The sequence below is a fragment of the Leucoraja erinacea genome, chromosome 13, assembly GCF_028641065.1.
Source record: "Leucoraja erinacea ecotype New England chromosome 13, Leri_hhj_1, whole genome shotgun sequence".
In the NCBI taxonomy this organism is placed as follows: Eukaryota; Metazoa; Chordata; class Chondrichthyes; order Rajiformes; family Rajidae; genus Leucoraja; species Leucoraja erinaceus.
Window position 1 is genome coordinate 28,688,037 of NC_073389.1, and position 16,310 is coordinate 28,704,346.

General features: G+C 42.8%; 1 protein-coding gene across 4 annotated transcripts in view; it reads left to right on the top strand.

Moving 5' to 3' along the window:
- Window positions 1-16,310, top strand: part of mcf2la (mcf.2 cell line derived transforming sequence-like a) — a 110,737-nt gene that overhangs the window by 87,880 nt on the left and 6,547 nt on the right. For all 4 annotated transcript variants that reach the window (XM_055644710.1, XM_055644711.1, XM_055644708.1 and 1 more), the window contains 7 exons: window positions 580-705; window positions 3,594-3,815; window positions 4,643-4,735; window positions 6,452-6,530; window positions 9,516-9,582; window positions 12,584-12,684; window positions 13,518-13,633. In XM_055644710.1, the coding sequence (XP_055500685.1) occupies window positions 580-705; window positions 3,594-3,815; window positions 4,643-4,735; window positions 6,452-6,530; window positions 9,516-9,582; window positions 12,584-12,684; window positions 13,518-13,633 (804 nt within the window). The remainder of the gene's footprint in view (window positions 1-579; window positions 706-3,593; window positions 3,816-4,642; window positions 4,736-6,451; window positions 6,531-9,515; window positions 9,583-12,583; window positions 12,685-13,517; window positions 13,634-16,310) is intronic.

Genomic DNA, 16,310 nt, shown 5'->3' on the forward strand with positions numbered 1-16,310 from the left:
ATTGAATCTCTATTCCATTCAGCATCCAGGTAGACCTCGTCTGCTCTCACTCTATCATTATCACATCCTTTTTGTAGTGTACCAGAAATGAACACACTACTCAAAGTTCCGTCTAACCAATATTCATCTGCAACATTACTTCCAACTCTTATACTCAATGCCTCAGCCTATAAAGGCAAGCATGCCAAATACCCTCGTCACTACCCTAACCATCTATGTCACCACTTTCAGGGAGCTATAGACCTGCAACCCAAGGTCATCTGAACATCAACACTCCTAAGGCCCCTGCCATTTAGTTCGCAATAGAACTTGACTTCACAAAGTGCATTACCTCACACTTGTCTGGATTAAATTCCATCTGCCATCGCTCCACCCAACTTTCTTGCTATGTCCCTCTGTATCAGAGACAACCTTCTTCATTATCCACGACTGCAGCAATTTTTGTATGCAAACTTACTAATCTTACTGTAATAGGGAGAGCAAAGGCTTGTTTACACCAACAAGCCAGTGATTTTCCACCATTATCTAAGTTAACCCTTTTATTTGTTGAGGAAAAAATGTGTGCATCTGGTTTGACAGGAGCTGCTGAAGTACAGCAAGAACTGTGAGGGAGCAGAGGATCTACAGGAAGCACTGGCAGCTATTGTTGGAATCCTGAAAGCTGTGAATGATTCAATGCACCAGATCGCTATCACGGGATACGAGGTAAATCATAGGCTGGTTTAATGGAGAACTGACAGGTGTGATGCCACATGCCTCACAACAAATGACCTCTTATTTCCACTCTCCACTGTACAAGAGGCCATGTAATTAAAATGTATTTAAGAGGGAACTGCAGATGCTGGAGAATCGAAGGTTACACAAAAAAGCTGGAGAAACTCAGCGGGTGCAGCAGCATGTATGGAGCGAAGGAAATAGGCAACGTTTCGGGCCGAAACCCTTCTTCAGACTTGATCGGGGGCGGGGGTGGGTGGGGACAAGAAAGGGAAAAGGAGGAGGAGCCCGAAGGCTGGGGGATGGGAGGAGACAGCAGGGGGGCTGAGGAATGGGAGGAGACAGCAAGGACTAACAAAATTGGGAGAATTCGATGTTCATGCCCCCGGGGTGCAGACTCCCCAAACGGAATGAATATCTGCCTGGTAGAATTAAATGTCGAGGATTCGTGGCAACATCCACCTTAAGACTGATGAAGGACCTGGGGATCAGTGGACAAGCCCTACGCCAGTGCCATCAAATAAATATCACGGAGGTGCTGTTCCTCCAATTTACGGTGCTGCTCGCTGTGGCCATGGAGGAGACCCAGGACAGAGAGGTCGGAGACGGAGTGGGAGGGGGAGTTGAAGTGCTGAGCCACCGGGAGGTCAGCTTGGTTATTGCGGACCGAGCGGAGGTGTTCGGCGAAACGATCGCCCAACCTCCGCTTGGTCTCACCGATATAGATGTGCTGACATCTAGAGCAGCGGACGCAATAGATGTATACTGCCAGCTAGTGCCTTTGGTGGAGTGCAACGTATCTCTGTGTAGCTATTGTTGATAGAGTCACAGAGCATGGAAAAAGGCCATTCGGCTCACCATATCTACCCCCACCAGTGGGGATCTAACCATAAATAATCCTACCTGCCGCACCTAGCCATCTGTGCCATGGACAATTCAAGTGTTCATTTAGCCACTTTTTAAATGCTGTTAGTGCCTCTGATTAATTTCCCCCCAGTGATGTTGCCTGACTTGCTAGAATTCTCCACAATTTGTGTCTTTTAAAACTAATCTTTGCCTACATGTGATCAATATCTCTTCAGTGCCTGAATAATCGTGTGCATTTCCAGTGATTATTAATCATATTCCTGCTATTCCACCACATTCTCCATCTCTGTGTATTCCAGGTATTCACCACTCTCTGGTTGAAAAGTTCCCTGTCAGATGCCCTCTAAAATGTTTACTCCTTATCCAAAACCTATGTCCTCGCATTTTATCTACACCGGACATATGGAATAATTTCCCGCAATCTACCTCATCTATACCCCTCATAATTTTATATACCTCAATTATGTGGCCTCTCATCCTCCTCTGTCCAAGGGAAAACAATCCAGCCTCTCCAGTCTTTGCACATCACTGAAATGTTCCATCCCGAGCAACATCCTTTTGAATATCTGCCTGGTAGAATTAAATGTCGAGGATTCGTGGCAACATCCACCTTAAGACTGATGAGCCCTACGCCAGGCCATCAAAGAAATATCACGGATGGCAGAGCAGAGTAGCCAGAAGAGGAAAAACACCATTTGGTCTCCCAAATAACCGACTAGACAAATGCAGAGGGGGGTGGTTCTGGGATGCCAGAATGCACCGCTGAGCCTACTGGAGAAGTCGTGGGTTCAATCAGCGAAACGTCAATGAAAGTAGGTGCCCACTTGATAACCCCAATGACGTGTCTGCCCAGCCTTTCTCAACATTGGAGGAGCATAAGTGAGTGCAGAAGGCTCCCATCGCCATTGGGAGTAAATTGATATTTGGCACTTTGGACCTTTAACATCTAGTCCTGTGTATTTGTAAACTCGCCCTGGATCCCATACCTTTTGGACTAGTTTCCCAATTTTGATCTTCGCAACAGCCTTACTGAAGTTGGTATAAATAACATCTACTGCACTATCGTCATCAATACACTTAGTTACGCCTTCAAAACAATTCAATCTGATTGGCCAGACAGGTTCTGTCCTGACAAAGTCATGTTGGCTTTCTTTCACTGGCTCTGAACATAGAACAGTACAGTTCAGAAACAGGCCCGTTGGCCCACAGTGTCTGTGCCAAACATGATGCCAAGTTAAACTAATCTCTGTAGACTCAAGGAATTGCAGATGCTGGTTTACAAAAAAAGACAGTGCTGGAGTAATTCAGCGGATCAGACAGTATCTGTGGAGAACATAGATAGGTGATATTTAATTTCCCCAGTGATGTTGCCTGACTTGCTAGAATTCTCCAACAATTTGTGTCTTTTAAACTAATCTTTGCCTACATGTGATCAATATCTCTTCAGTGCCTGAATAATCGTGTGCATTTTCAGTGATTATTAATCATATTCCTCAGATTTGTTTTCGAATAACATCTTTACGACCGATCTTAGACACACAGGTTTGCATTTACCAGACTTTACCCTGCTGCCCTACTTGAAATGGGGGCCATGTTTGCAATCCTGCAGAGATCTGGTCTTGTTAGACTACAAACTAAAGTGATGAATTTCAATTAAGTAAAACTTTGGCATTTGATATAGTGATATCAGTGTGATAATAATACTTTATGTTGTTTCCTTGTATGTGCACTACTGGGGTAAATCACAGACCTCGGGAAAGGAGCTTTGTTTAAGGGAAGTACCACCTAGAGAAAGAGATCTACCAATTATTTGACTCATCTTCCATTCATGCGATATCTGGCTGTGAGTTGTGAGACCACAGCTTTTTGATCTTCTCCAATCTGTGGAATGGAATTTTGAGGATACGAAGCTCATAACATGAACCAGATCATTAAACTGTCTTGCTGATTAATACTGGGGTAACATCTGTTCACCTGAATCTGAACCTTGTGGTTTCCCTTTTTTTAAACAGGGAAATTTAAATGAACTTGGCAAGCTTTTAATGCAAGGTTCGTTCAATGTGTGGACAGACCATAAGAAGGGCCACGCAAAAGTCAAAGACCTAGCAAGATTCAAGCCAATGCAGAGACACTTGTTCCTCCATGAAAAGGCATTACTCTTCTGCAAGAAAAGAGAAGAAAGTGGGGAAGGATATGACAAAGCCCCTTCCTACAGTTATAAACAATCATTGCATGTAAGTACTGTGTAACCATCTTGAAACAAACCATTTGAGTTATTAATCCTTGGTCACAGTCGATATGAAGCTTTTTTTCTTGCTCAAACTTCTATAACTGGATGTACACAGTCCTCTCTGACATGCTCAGTGAGGAGTGTGAGGAAAAACTCTTCCGATGGCTAAACGAGTGCAGCACTGATAAGATCCAACCATCTAGCTCAAAGTAGCTAAATTCACTGGCTCCCTGTCCACCTGCTCAAACATTCTCTTCTTGAACCATAGAGAATGGGGAGAAGCAGATACACTAGGCCCAAAAGATACCCTGCATCCATACACTACCCTGGCTTTCAACTGTATCGCCATTCCTTCATCATTCGACATTGGGAATCAAGGAAATCCTGATCTATCTGCACTGAAGGGATAGCTGTAACTGCACGGACTGGAGCGGTCTGGATGCTCAATGTCAATGCCCATGAATGATTTATGAAAATGGTATCTGCTCAGGATTATTTCATTTATTTATAATCAAAAATTACCATAATCAGCCCTCAAGCCTGGAAGGTGAGTAAAGACAGCCTAAATCAAACAACTGCACAAACGGTAGTGAACCTGTTGAAAAGAGTGCAGCGGGGAAGAGTGAGGTTGATGATATCAAATCAAAGAGAGAGTTGGGTATGTGGTATGGGGAATATTCCTTAATAAGGCATGCATGGGATTGTGGTACATATTGGCCTTGAACATTGGGTTCTGCTGGATGGGGCTTTGAAATCGACATCAGTCTGATAGCAATGTTTTTGTGTAAATTGGCCTTGCTATGTTCTTACACGCTGTCTTCCATTTTACAGATGACCACTGTTGGTATCACTGAGAATGTTAAGGGAGATAGTAAAAAGTTTGAGATATGGTACAATGCAAGAGAAGAGGTTTACATTGTGCAGGTAAGTGCGCACCAGATGTTTGTATTAACCTCTAATTATTTAATAAATTATCCATTTAAATTAACTTAACTCAACCCTTTAACTTGGAAATATCCTGCGCAAAACACACGGTGCTGGAGGAAATCAGGGGGTCAGCGGCATCTGTAGAGGGAATGGACAGACTAACATTTTGGGCCAGGTCACTTCTTCAGACTGAGAAGGGGGAAAACACTGGAAAAGAGAGGCGAGGCAGAACAAAGCCTGGCATGTCATAAGTGGATACAAGTGAGGGAAGATAAGTTAACTGGCAGATGGGTGGAGTAAGTGACGAAGGCTCGAGGTGAAAAGGAGATAAAAGGGTGTCAAATAAGGAGAGAAGACGAAGAATGAAATGTAAAGCTGGAGGGAGAGATATTGGTGGAAAGTGATGGGGAAAGGGAGTTGCAGAGTTGGTAGTATCTATGGAAAGCGGAAAGGGTTGGGGACGGAAAGATCTGACCGGTGGAGGGATCACGTTGAAGAATGCGGATATGTCGGAGAATGATGTGTTGGATCTATCAGGTGGCACCACCGCCGTGGCTGCCTCGCCAGCAACTCGTCAGTCCTTTCACCTTTTTTGTTATTTGTGTTTTAATGTTTCTCAGTACGTCTTATGTGGGGTGTGTTGGGGAGGAATTGGGGGAAACCATTTTTCAGTCACTTACCAGGATGGAGATACGTCTTTTCTCCGTGTCGCATCTTCGCCCCCCTCGTGGCCTACAAACTGGATTGGCACGGCCTTTTCGACCGGAGACCAGCAGCAGCGCGGAATTTCCGTCACGGAGCCAGTGTTGGAGCTCTGATCGTGGGGCCTGCTGACTAACATCGTGGAGCTATGGTCTGCGGAGCTTCTAGCTGTGGGCGTGGGCTGACTTTAACATCATGGAGCCTGGGATCTTTTGCCGAGGATCGCCAGTGTTGGAGCTCCGTCCAGCGGAGTCTGTAGACTTCAGAAGCCCGTATCAGCCGCTTCTCTGGAGAGAAGCGGCTGATACGGGAACTCCAAGCCGCAGAGTGTGTTCCAATCCATCCCGGGGTCGGAATTTCGATCATCCCAGCGAGAGGGCCTGTACATCGGGCAGTCCGTAGTGGCGACTTCCCCAAACACGGGTGAACAAAAGGAGGAAGATTGACTGAACTTTATTGCCTTCCGTCACAGAGAGAAATGTTGATTCCACTGTGGCGGATGTCAATGTTAAATTCTACTGTGTATTGTGTTCTTTCTATTTGTATGGCTGTATGGTAACTCAAATATCACTGTACCAATTGGTGCATGTGACAATAAATGTGAACTTGAACTTGGATGCGGAATCTGTTGGGGTGAAAGGTGAGGACTCAAAGAACTCAATTCTTGTTCCTTCTGGAGAAAGATGGAGCGGGAGCAGAAATGTAGGACACAGATGAGATGGGTGAGGACTCCATTCACAACAGCAGAGGGAAATCACACTTACTGATTATCCTGCATTGTTACTACACAGGAATAGCACCATTACTTCACAGAATGTCCTGACAAAAAATGAAAAGATAATTCACCCCAAACTTCCGAAGGTAGTCTTGATTGCGTCAAGCTCATTCTCACCAATCATCCTGCATTGACTCTCACCAGAATTTTTAGGATTGTATCTGTATCCCACCGTTTTATGAAATCACAGTGCCCACCTTTTCAACATGAGAACATGTGTCTTTATCTCTCTTTAGGCAGCAACCCAGGAAATTAAAAACATATGGGTGAATGAAATAAGAAAAGTCTTAACAGGCCAGCTGGAAGCTCGTAGAGGTGAGGACAATGTGTGGAACAGCTTGAGCAAGTTACTGATGGATAACGTTCTGTGCTAACAGGTTGCTGGTTTATTCCTCTGAAAGTAAATATTATTGAATAAGCCTTTTCAAATGCATCTATTTCTGGCTTGAATAATGAAGAACATTTTTGGAATCCTGTTGATCCCATAACAAAACCTCAGATAGACAGAATATTGAAGAGTTGTAGCTTTTAGTTGCTTGCAACATTGGATAGGAAATCAAATTATCCCCTTGCAATATATACCATTGAATGTTGCCATAACAAGTGACATAATCTGGTATCAATTGTGGGATTCAATAAGGCAGATCTTGCTCATCCAGTGATCGCGATTGGTTCAGTTAAGAGGAATTACTGCAGAAAAAAAAGCATGCGTATGACTTCACCCCACTTTTATAAAATGCATTCAGATATTCCAGTAGCCTGTGTAGAATTGACCGTCCCTCCCTTTGCAAGAAATTCTGAAAGATATACAGTGCATTCAGAAAGTATTCAGATCCCTTCACTTTTTCCACATTTTGTTACGTTACAGCTTATTCTAAAATGAATTACATTTTTTATAATCAATCTACACACTATACCCCATAATAAAAAAGCAAAAACAGGTATTTAGAAATTTTTGCAAAGTAATTAAAAAGAAATAACTGAAATATCACATTTACATAAGTATTCAGACCCTTTACTCAGTACTTTGTTGAGGCACCTTTGGCAGCGATTACAGCCTCAAGTTCTTCTTGGGTATGACGGGACAAGCTTGGCACATCTGTATTTGGGTAATTGCTCCCATTCTTCTCTGCAGATCCTCAAACTCTGTCAGGTTGGATGGGGAGCATCGATGCACAGCTATTTTCAGGCCCCTCCAGAGATATTTGATCAGGTTCAAGTCCAGACTCTGGCTGGGCCACTCAAGGACATTCACAGACTTGTCACAAAGCCACTCCTGCGTTGTCTTGGCTGTGTGCTTCCGGCCATTATCCTGTTGGAAGGTGAACCTCCGCCCCAGTCTGAGGTCCAGAACTCTCTGGAGCAGGTTTTCATCAAGGATCTCTCTGCACTTTGCTCAGTTCATCTTTCCCTCGATCCTGACTAGTCTCCTAGTTCCTGCCGCTGAAAAACATCCCCACAGCATGATGCTGCCACCACCATGCTTCACTATAGGTATGATATTGGCCAGGCGATGAGCGGTGCCTGCCCCAGATCTGTGTTTCAAAACACAATCCTGTCTCGGAGGTCTACGGACAATTCCGTCGTCTTCATGGCTTGGTTTTTGCTCTGACATGCCCTGTCAACTGTGGGGCCTTATATAGACAGGTGTGTGCTTTTCCAAATCATGACCAATCAATTTAATTTATCACTGGTGGACTCCAATCAAGTTGTAGAAACATCTCAAGGATAATCAATGGAAACAGGATGAACCTAAGCTCAATTTTGAGTGTCATAGCAAAGGGTCTGAATACTTATGTAAATGTGATATTTCAGTTATTTATTTTTAATTACTTTGCAAACATTTCTAAACACCTGTTTTTGTTTCTTCATTCTGGGGTATGATTAAAAAAAAAAAAGTTTAATCCATTTTAAAATAAGGCTGTAACGTAACAAAATGTGGAACATTTGAAGGGGTCTGAATACTTTCTGAATGCACTGTATATAGGTACAATTGTAAGCCAGTTTCAATTATATTATATTTACACCATAAGGGTATTGGTATCATACCATTTGGACCATCAAAGTCTGCCACTGAAACCATGGTAACATTTACTAAATGTGTCCAATGTAAAATGAACTAAGATAGCTCCTTTAGAGTTTCTCTTTTTCCTGATGTTGAATCTGATCCTGATCTGATCCCAACAGCTTTATCTGTGCTATTTAACTATCTAGTTACTGTTAAATGTGAATATACATCCAATTGGCCACATGGATATTGAAGACCAATGTTTGAAAGTGTCTTCAGTTTTCAATTGTTAACTCAGTCTTGTGAGCTGAAGCAAGAGTTCTGTTTGACAACTTCACCTATTATTAAAACAGTGTGATGCTGCATTCCTCCCAAAATAATTCCTGTAAGGTCCACAAACTTTTTTGTTCAATTCAGAGAGTGACAGTCTATTGGTAAAACTGCAAGACTTATTATGTTAGGAGTGCTGCAGTTCTATTTACATCATAACTTGTTAACCAACTGGAAGGGTCTGACTAGTTGGCCCAGCCAACATCCTATGTTACTTCCCCTTGCCCTTTATTTTCATTCCTCTGTCCACCTCTAACTCATGGAATACAGAGTTAATGCTAGATACCCTAATGTTTTCTTTTCCACTTTCAGCATAAGCCTTTTATTTAAAAAATATTCCCAATCCATAAAGGAATACTGAGTTTGTTCCAAAAGAACACATCCCCTGTGACTCAGGTTTTCTCCATCTTCGGCACCTGGAATTGTGTGCTGTGCTTAATGTTTAAGCTGCAATGTAGAATATTGTGATGAAACGGATAGTGCTGCTATCTCACACCTTCAATGGTCATGGCCTTGGGTGTGATCTGTGTGGAGTTTGGACTTTCTCGCTGTAACTCCCGAGTACTCTAGCTTCTTTCCACATCCCTGAGATGTGCTAGTAGGTTAATTGGATGCTGCCAATTGTCCCTGGGGTAGGTGAATGGCAGGAGAAATGGGGAGTAGATAAGTTCTTGAGAGCAATAGGTTACAGAGAAGTAAGAATGGGATTGATGGATTGCCCAGGTGGGAGTCAGCATAGACTCAATGGGCCAATTGGTCTTCTCCTTTTAAATTCTATGATTAATTATCTACATCCTTCAGATAGGGATGAGAAAGATAATATTTGATCAGAGTGTAACTGTCTAACTCGTATGTGATTTCTTTCACTGTTCACCAGTTTAACTTGTAGTTTTTGGTTCACTATCTGTTGGAAGTTGAATACATTTACCATAAATTAAGCAGAAACTAATTTTATTTTCTAGTTTCTAATCAGCATTTAAAGTTTGAGCATTTTCCAGTGGCTCCTTTGGCTCTACCCATTAACACCAGGTAAGTAATCTGTTCATGTACTTGGTTAAATGGTTACCACTGATTAAGCATGATAATGCAAAGCCATGTTCAATTTCCTCATTGTGTTTTACATATTAATGTAATATGTCCTCTTTCTCTGAAAGCAATGAGATTTGAAATTGAAGTTTTAAGTGCATTGATGAATTTAGAAGAATAGGAAATGATAACAAAAGTAGAGCATATGTTCCAAGCCTGATCCAAAACCACTTTTCCAACCAATACTTGTAAGTCTTTTCTTTGTTGGATCTTCAAACTATATGAAACTACATCTTGAATATATTCTACATCTCACTATGCACAACATTATATGTGAAACATTCAAATGCACTGGGTATAGCCTTTGGTACAAAGTATATTTTTCCTTATTGCAGTTACAAGCGACCATCCTTGAAACTTCCGACCCTGATTACTGTAAGGACTCTATCCCCCTACTCTCAATTCCTCCATCTACGCCGCATCTGCACCCAGGATGAGGTTTCCATACTAGGGCATCGGAGATGTTCTCATATTTTAGGGAACGGGGGCTCCCCTCTTCTATTATAGATGAGGCTCTCACCAGGGTCTCCTCTATATCCCGCACCTCCGCTCTTACTCCTCACCTCCCTCCCCCCCCCCCCCATACCCCCCCCATACTTGTAACAAGGACAAGTCCCCCTTGACCTCACTTTCCACCCCATCAGCCGTCGCATACAACCTATAATCCTCCGACATTTTCGCCACCTCCAACGGGATCCCACCACTGGCCACATCTTCTCTTCTCCTCCCCTTTCTGCTTTCTGCAGAGACCGTTCCCTCCGTAACTCCCTGGTCAATTTGTCCTTTTCTACCAAAACCACCCCCTCCCCGGGTACTTTCCCTTGCAACCACAGGAAATGCTACACTTGTCGCTTTACCTCCCTCCTCGACTCCCTCCAAGGACCCAAGCAGTCTTTTCAGGTAAGGCAGAGGTTCACCTGCACCTCCTCCAACCTCATTAAGCGTAGGCTCGGCAATCGCTTCGCCCAACTCCTCCGCTCAGTTCATACTAACCAACCTGATCTCCCGGTTGCTCAGCACCTCAACTCACCCTCCCATTCCCAATCTGACCTTTCTGCCCTGTGCCTCCTCCAATGCCAGAGTGAGGCCCAGCACAAATTGGAGGAATAGCACCTCATAGTTTGCTTAGGTAGTTTACACCCCAGCGGTATCAACATTGACTTCTCTAATTTTAGATAGCCCTTGCTTTCTCCCTCCTTCCCCTCCCCTTCCCAGCTCTCCCACAAAGCCTACTGTCTCTGCCTCTTCCTTTCTTTTTTTCGCCCCACCCCCTCCCCGACATCAGTCTGGAGAAGGGTCTCGACCTGAAACGTCGCCTATTCCTTCTCTCCATAGATGCTCCCTCACCCGCTGAGTTTCTCCAGCATTTTTTGTCTATCCTTGAAACTTAAGACACTCTCTAACCAAGACTAATAAAGAACCTCGTTAAATCCCCTTTGAATCTTTTTCTATATCGGTCACATCACCACTTTTTTTTCTGAACACCAAAATACATTTTCCAAGTAAATTCTCCCACAATCTCACACCAGCTTTCTTCCAACCTCTTGTTTTTTGATTCATTATGATAGTTGGGAATCCTACAAATTACACTCATAACTATTTATTTTGCCCCTTGGTATTTCTGCTGTTGAGGGTAGCACAATGGCACAGCTAGTAGAATTGATTGAAGCACTCTTGAATTGACTCTCTTGACACTTGCCTTCAAGGTTCAGCAGTGTAGGTTTGATCCTGACCTCAGAAGCTCTGTGTGTACAGTTCACACATTGTTCCTGTGACGGTATGAGTTCCCTCAAGGTGCTCCGATTTTGTCCCACATCCCAAAGATGTGCTGGTTAATAAGATGCTGTAAATTACCTCTAGTATCGGTGGGTGATCAGAGAATCAGCATGGCAGACAAGAGAATGGATTGTAGACAAATAAGTGGATGAATGGTATAGACTCGATGGGCTGAATGGCCTCCTTATAGGTCAAAAGAACTGTAAAAAGAAAATACGAAATCTTGTACACCCAGATGGAAAATATTTTTTATCAATTGGACAAGGAGAGGAATTGAGACTCCTTCATTATTATATCCTGGGTTCCTATGTCTACTTTAAATTCAGCAGTAGTTTAGAGCTGAGCAGTGGTCAGGGACATCCAGTTCCATCCAACTGCAACGTACTGACTAACTTAAGTGATATGCCTCTCCGTAGTGATACACCTGATCCTTCCGTAGCTCTGCAAGGTGAGCAAGGCATAGTACCTCATCATCACTACTCCGGCCTTCCTGTATAATAGACTTCAACTGCCAACGCTCACAAATAAAATTGCTGTGGACCCTCATTAGCCACCCACATACCCCACTCCCATGCTGCACCATTTTAATACTGTGCTAAAGCATTTCTACCTCACTGAGTTTAGCTTAAGGAACTCTTCCATTAACCTGGTACCTAAATATTTATGTTCCTTTGTTGTTTTACACACCATTTGTGTTTCGCTGTTTATATTTGTGGAGTTGGCTTTAAGCAGCTGTTTCATTGCCATTGGATTTTAAATTTCTACTTCTTTAACATTGCTGTCCTCTCCCATTTAAACTTATATTTATATTTGTTTCCCTTTTTTCCTGTGTCAGTATCATCCTGCATTTTGTATCCCAGTTTAACATTCTTGCCATCTATTCTTTTGGGGTTTCTGTACTGTTTCTCTGTGTACCTCTACCCCAGGCTGCTCCTTGTAACAAGACCCTCACTCCCATCTATCATATTTGCCTCCTGGGTTCTGTCATTAACACTGCAGCTCAACCAATAGGCTACAGAAATTTAAAATGCACCAAACAGCTGTCAATTATTTGGCAGCATAACCTGTTTTCAAGCAACCGTATCTAGCAAAGAAAGCACTGTGTTTACTCATCATTTCAATTTACTTAATTATAACTCTTGTGTACTGTATTTTGCACTTTTCCCAGCCCCTTGTGGAGCCCACAGAAAGTGAAAAGACCTGAAATTGTGAGCCCAGATAATCACAGTATTTCAGTAACCTCACCAAAGAAACCAGAGCAAGGGAAAGGTACGGTGTGCATTAGTATAATAGAGAAGGGGTAGTTTTAAATGTGATATGTGAAGGAGACAGTGTGATGTATAATAACTGACTAGATTGATTTACATGAATAAGTTCATGTCACAGACTAAGATGGGAAACCACATCTAATGAAAAAATCAAGAGAAGAGGATTGGGACGTGGGTGGAGGTGGGTTGTGATTATATCAACATTCAATCTTCCCGGATGCAGGATTGGTAGCAAAGGTTAGGAGGACTGATAACAGTGTACAGTTAGCAGCTGTGGTCTTCACTGCTCCAGAGACTTGGATTCACTCCAACCAGGGGTGCTGTTTGTGTGGAACTCCCCCTGGGAACCCCTGGGGCTTCCTCTGAGTTTATTTGCAAGTCTCAGACATGCTGTTGGTCGGATAATTGATGTTTGCAAATCACCTCTAGGGGTAGGTGGGTGGCAAGAGAATCGGAGGGGCAAGGGCAAGGAGGAGATAATTGGTGGAGATGCCAGAGAGAAAATTGAGCCAGTTGATGGTCATCATGGACTTGGTTGGCTGTTTTCATGATCTGTGAAAGGTGTTTTGCTTTATGAGAAATTTAATAAAATGTGCAGATACTCTGGGGATGTGCAATAAAATGGTGACCTCAAACATAATTTAAAATTAATCAGACCTTCATAATGAATCTTTCCAATTTTTTTTTTTTTTAAATAAGCTGTCTTGTAAGATTGTTCCACAGTATGTATGCTTTAAAAGTTTGTCCTTTTTAATATCCTTTACCATGTTAAGGGTTTGTGATCTCAAATTTTGCTTTGACATTCTATACTTACTGGATTTGCCTACCTACCAGGCTGGACCAAATTGGCACGTCCACTTGATGTACCAGAAGAAAACAACGATGAATGGTCCAGTGCTGATGACCAACTCAATTCTTCAGACTGTGAGGAGGAAACTAATAGAAAGTTGGTATGTATAGTCTTGAGGTGAAATTATGGTGAGAGCATTTTGGCAGACACTACACTACAATCATCATTGTAAGAATATTGTGAGCCTTGCTTTAAATTTCTCCTGATGCTCTGAATAGTGGCAGCCCCACATGCTTTAGTGTTCTCTACTAGTAACTTCATCGGCCCTTTAAGCTGCAGCAACTGTGTATCAGAAATTCTTCCTAGTTGTCGTTCAGCAGGAATCCTCTGTGGGTGGTGAGGTTTGGGATATAGCACAAATGCCCACATTTCCGTGAGGTGTGAGACAGATCTCTGCAATTACAGGTTTTGAACAATTGATATGCTCAGAACAAAGGACAGATGTGGTGGCTGCATAATCGGGTAGACCGAGAAAAAGTGAAGACACGGGAGACTGCAACTGCAGAAATCTAGAGCAAACTAAAACTGCTGCAGGAATTCAGTGGGCGAGGCAGCATCTGTGGAGGGAAATGGACAGATGAGGTTTCAGGTTGGGACCCTTCAGACAGAAAAAATTGAAAATGATGACAATTTTCTCCTCTGTTTTTATCATGGAGAAAGACATGAAGATAAGAGAACATGGGAAGGTCAATGGCAATGTCTTGAGCACAATCGGTATTACAGTCTAGGAGGTGCTCTTTGACCTAAAACTTAATAAATTATATAAATCCCTGGGGCCTGATCGGGTATATCCAAAGACACAGCGGGGAACTAGAGATGAAATTGCAAGAATTGTGGCTGAGAATTATGAATCATTGATAGACATGAGTGAGGTGCCTGAAAACTGGATGGTGGCTAATGTCATGCCTCTATTTAACAAGGGCTGCAAAGACAAACCTGGCAACTATCGACCAGTGAGCCTAACATCTGTGGTAGGAAAGTAGCTGGAGAACAGATCTTTTGGATACAAAAAGGTGCAAGTACGCACAATTAATAAACATACTTTCCACATGGCCAGGAAACAAATGAATGATGTTTAAGGTACTGTACCAACACATACTGTCACAAAAAGCACTGCTGGAAAGCATTCTGAGGGTTAAGATACACATGCATTTGGAAAGACATTGATTGATGAGGGATAATCAACATGTTTTTTTGTGTAGGAGATTGTGTCTCGTGAATTTGATTTAATTTTTTGAAGAAGTAAGCAGAATGTTTGATGAGGTCGAGGCCATATACCTTGTCTACCGTATATGAACTTCAGCAAGGCCTTGATAAGGTTCTGTAAGATAGGCAATACTGAAAGGTTAGTTCGCATGGGATCTCATTGTATCGCTGCTGACATATTCATTTCACTTGCACTTTATGTGCAATGTGACGAATAAACCGTATTGTATTGTATTGTTGATCCAGCTAGAATTTAACTTTTAAACATTGGGCTAATAGTAGGAAATGAAGGTGTTGGTGGAAGGTAATTTATGACTAGGGTTGAGCCTTGGAGTCAGTGCTGGGTCCATTGCTATGGACCATTGGTCATCTATATCAATGATTTGGATGAGAATATACAAAGGCATGATTCTTGTTTGCAGATTATACTAAAATCGGTGGTATCGTAAACAGTGATGCTGCCTATCAAGAAATATAGTGGGATTTTGATCAGCTAGGCAAGTGGGCCAGGGAATGGCAACTGGAGTTTAATGAAGATAAGTATGAGGTGTTGCATTTTGGGAAGTCATACCCAGGGCAGGATCTTCACAATGAACTGTGGGATTCTGGGGAGCGTGGTACAGCAGAGGGATTTAGGAGTACAAGTATATAGTTTGCTAAAAGTGACATCACACGTATACAGGGTAGTGAAGGCGGCTTTTGGCACCCTTCATCGCTCAGGAAATTAAGTATGATGAGGGGAATAAATAAGGTGATGGCACAGTCTTTTTCCCGAGGTAATGGAATTCAAAACTAGAGGGCATAAGTTTAAGGGGAAAGGTTTAATAGGAATGTGAGGGGCAACTTTTCACACACAGAATGGTGGATATAGGAAACAAGCTGTCAGATGAAGTGTATGAGGCAGGTATAATAACAATGTTTAAAAGACTTTGGACCAGGGACATGGATAGGAAAGGTTTAGGGCATATGGGCCAGGTGAGGGCAATTGGGGCTGGTGTAGAAGGGACATCTTGGTGAACATGAATGAGTTGGGCTGAAAGACTGGTTGTTGGTGCATGACTCCATAATGAGGAAGAGGTCAGGAACCAGTGATGTTGCAGCATAATACAAAGTGCTGAAGGAACTCAGTGGTTAGAGTGTATCTGGGGAGAGAGGTCAGTATCCTTCTTTAGACATTGGAGTCAGGGGGAGAAAAGTGGAAAAGAGAAGGGGAGGTGGGACAAAGCCTGCAAGTGATAGATGTATAGAGGGTGTGGGAGAGGGAGAGGGTGGAAGGGGGGGGGAGTGATGGTTTGGCATGTTAGGTGAGTAAGTGATAAAGGCTGACGGTGAAAAGGAGACAAAGGGGTGTTAGAAAAAGTGAGAAACGGACATGTGAAAAGCCTGGGTGGGAGGAGATAGGGGAGACAAAAGGGAAACCAGTGACTCGGAGAGAGCATTACAGCAGAAGCATCAGGTTAGTTCATCGTGCGACCATCATTAGGACCAGGCACACTGTCTCCTCTCTCTCTTTGTATTCAGGTCCTCCTCCATTTGAGGTAGACACATAGTTTTCTCTTAAACTCACCATA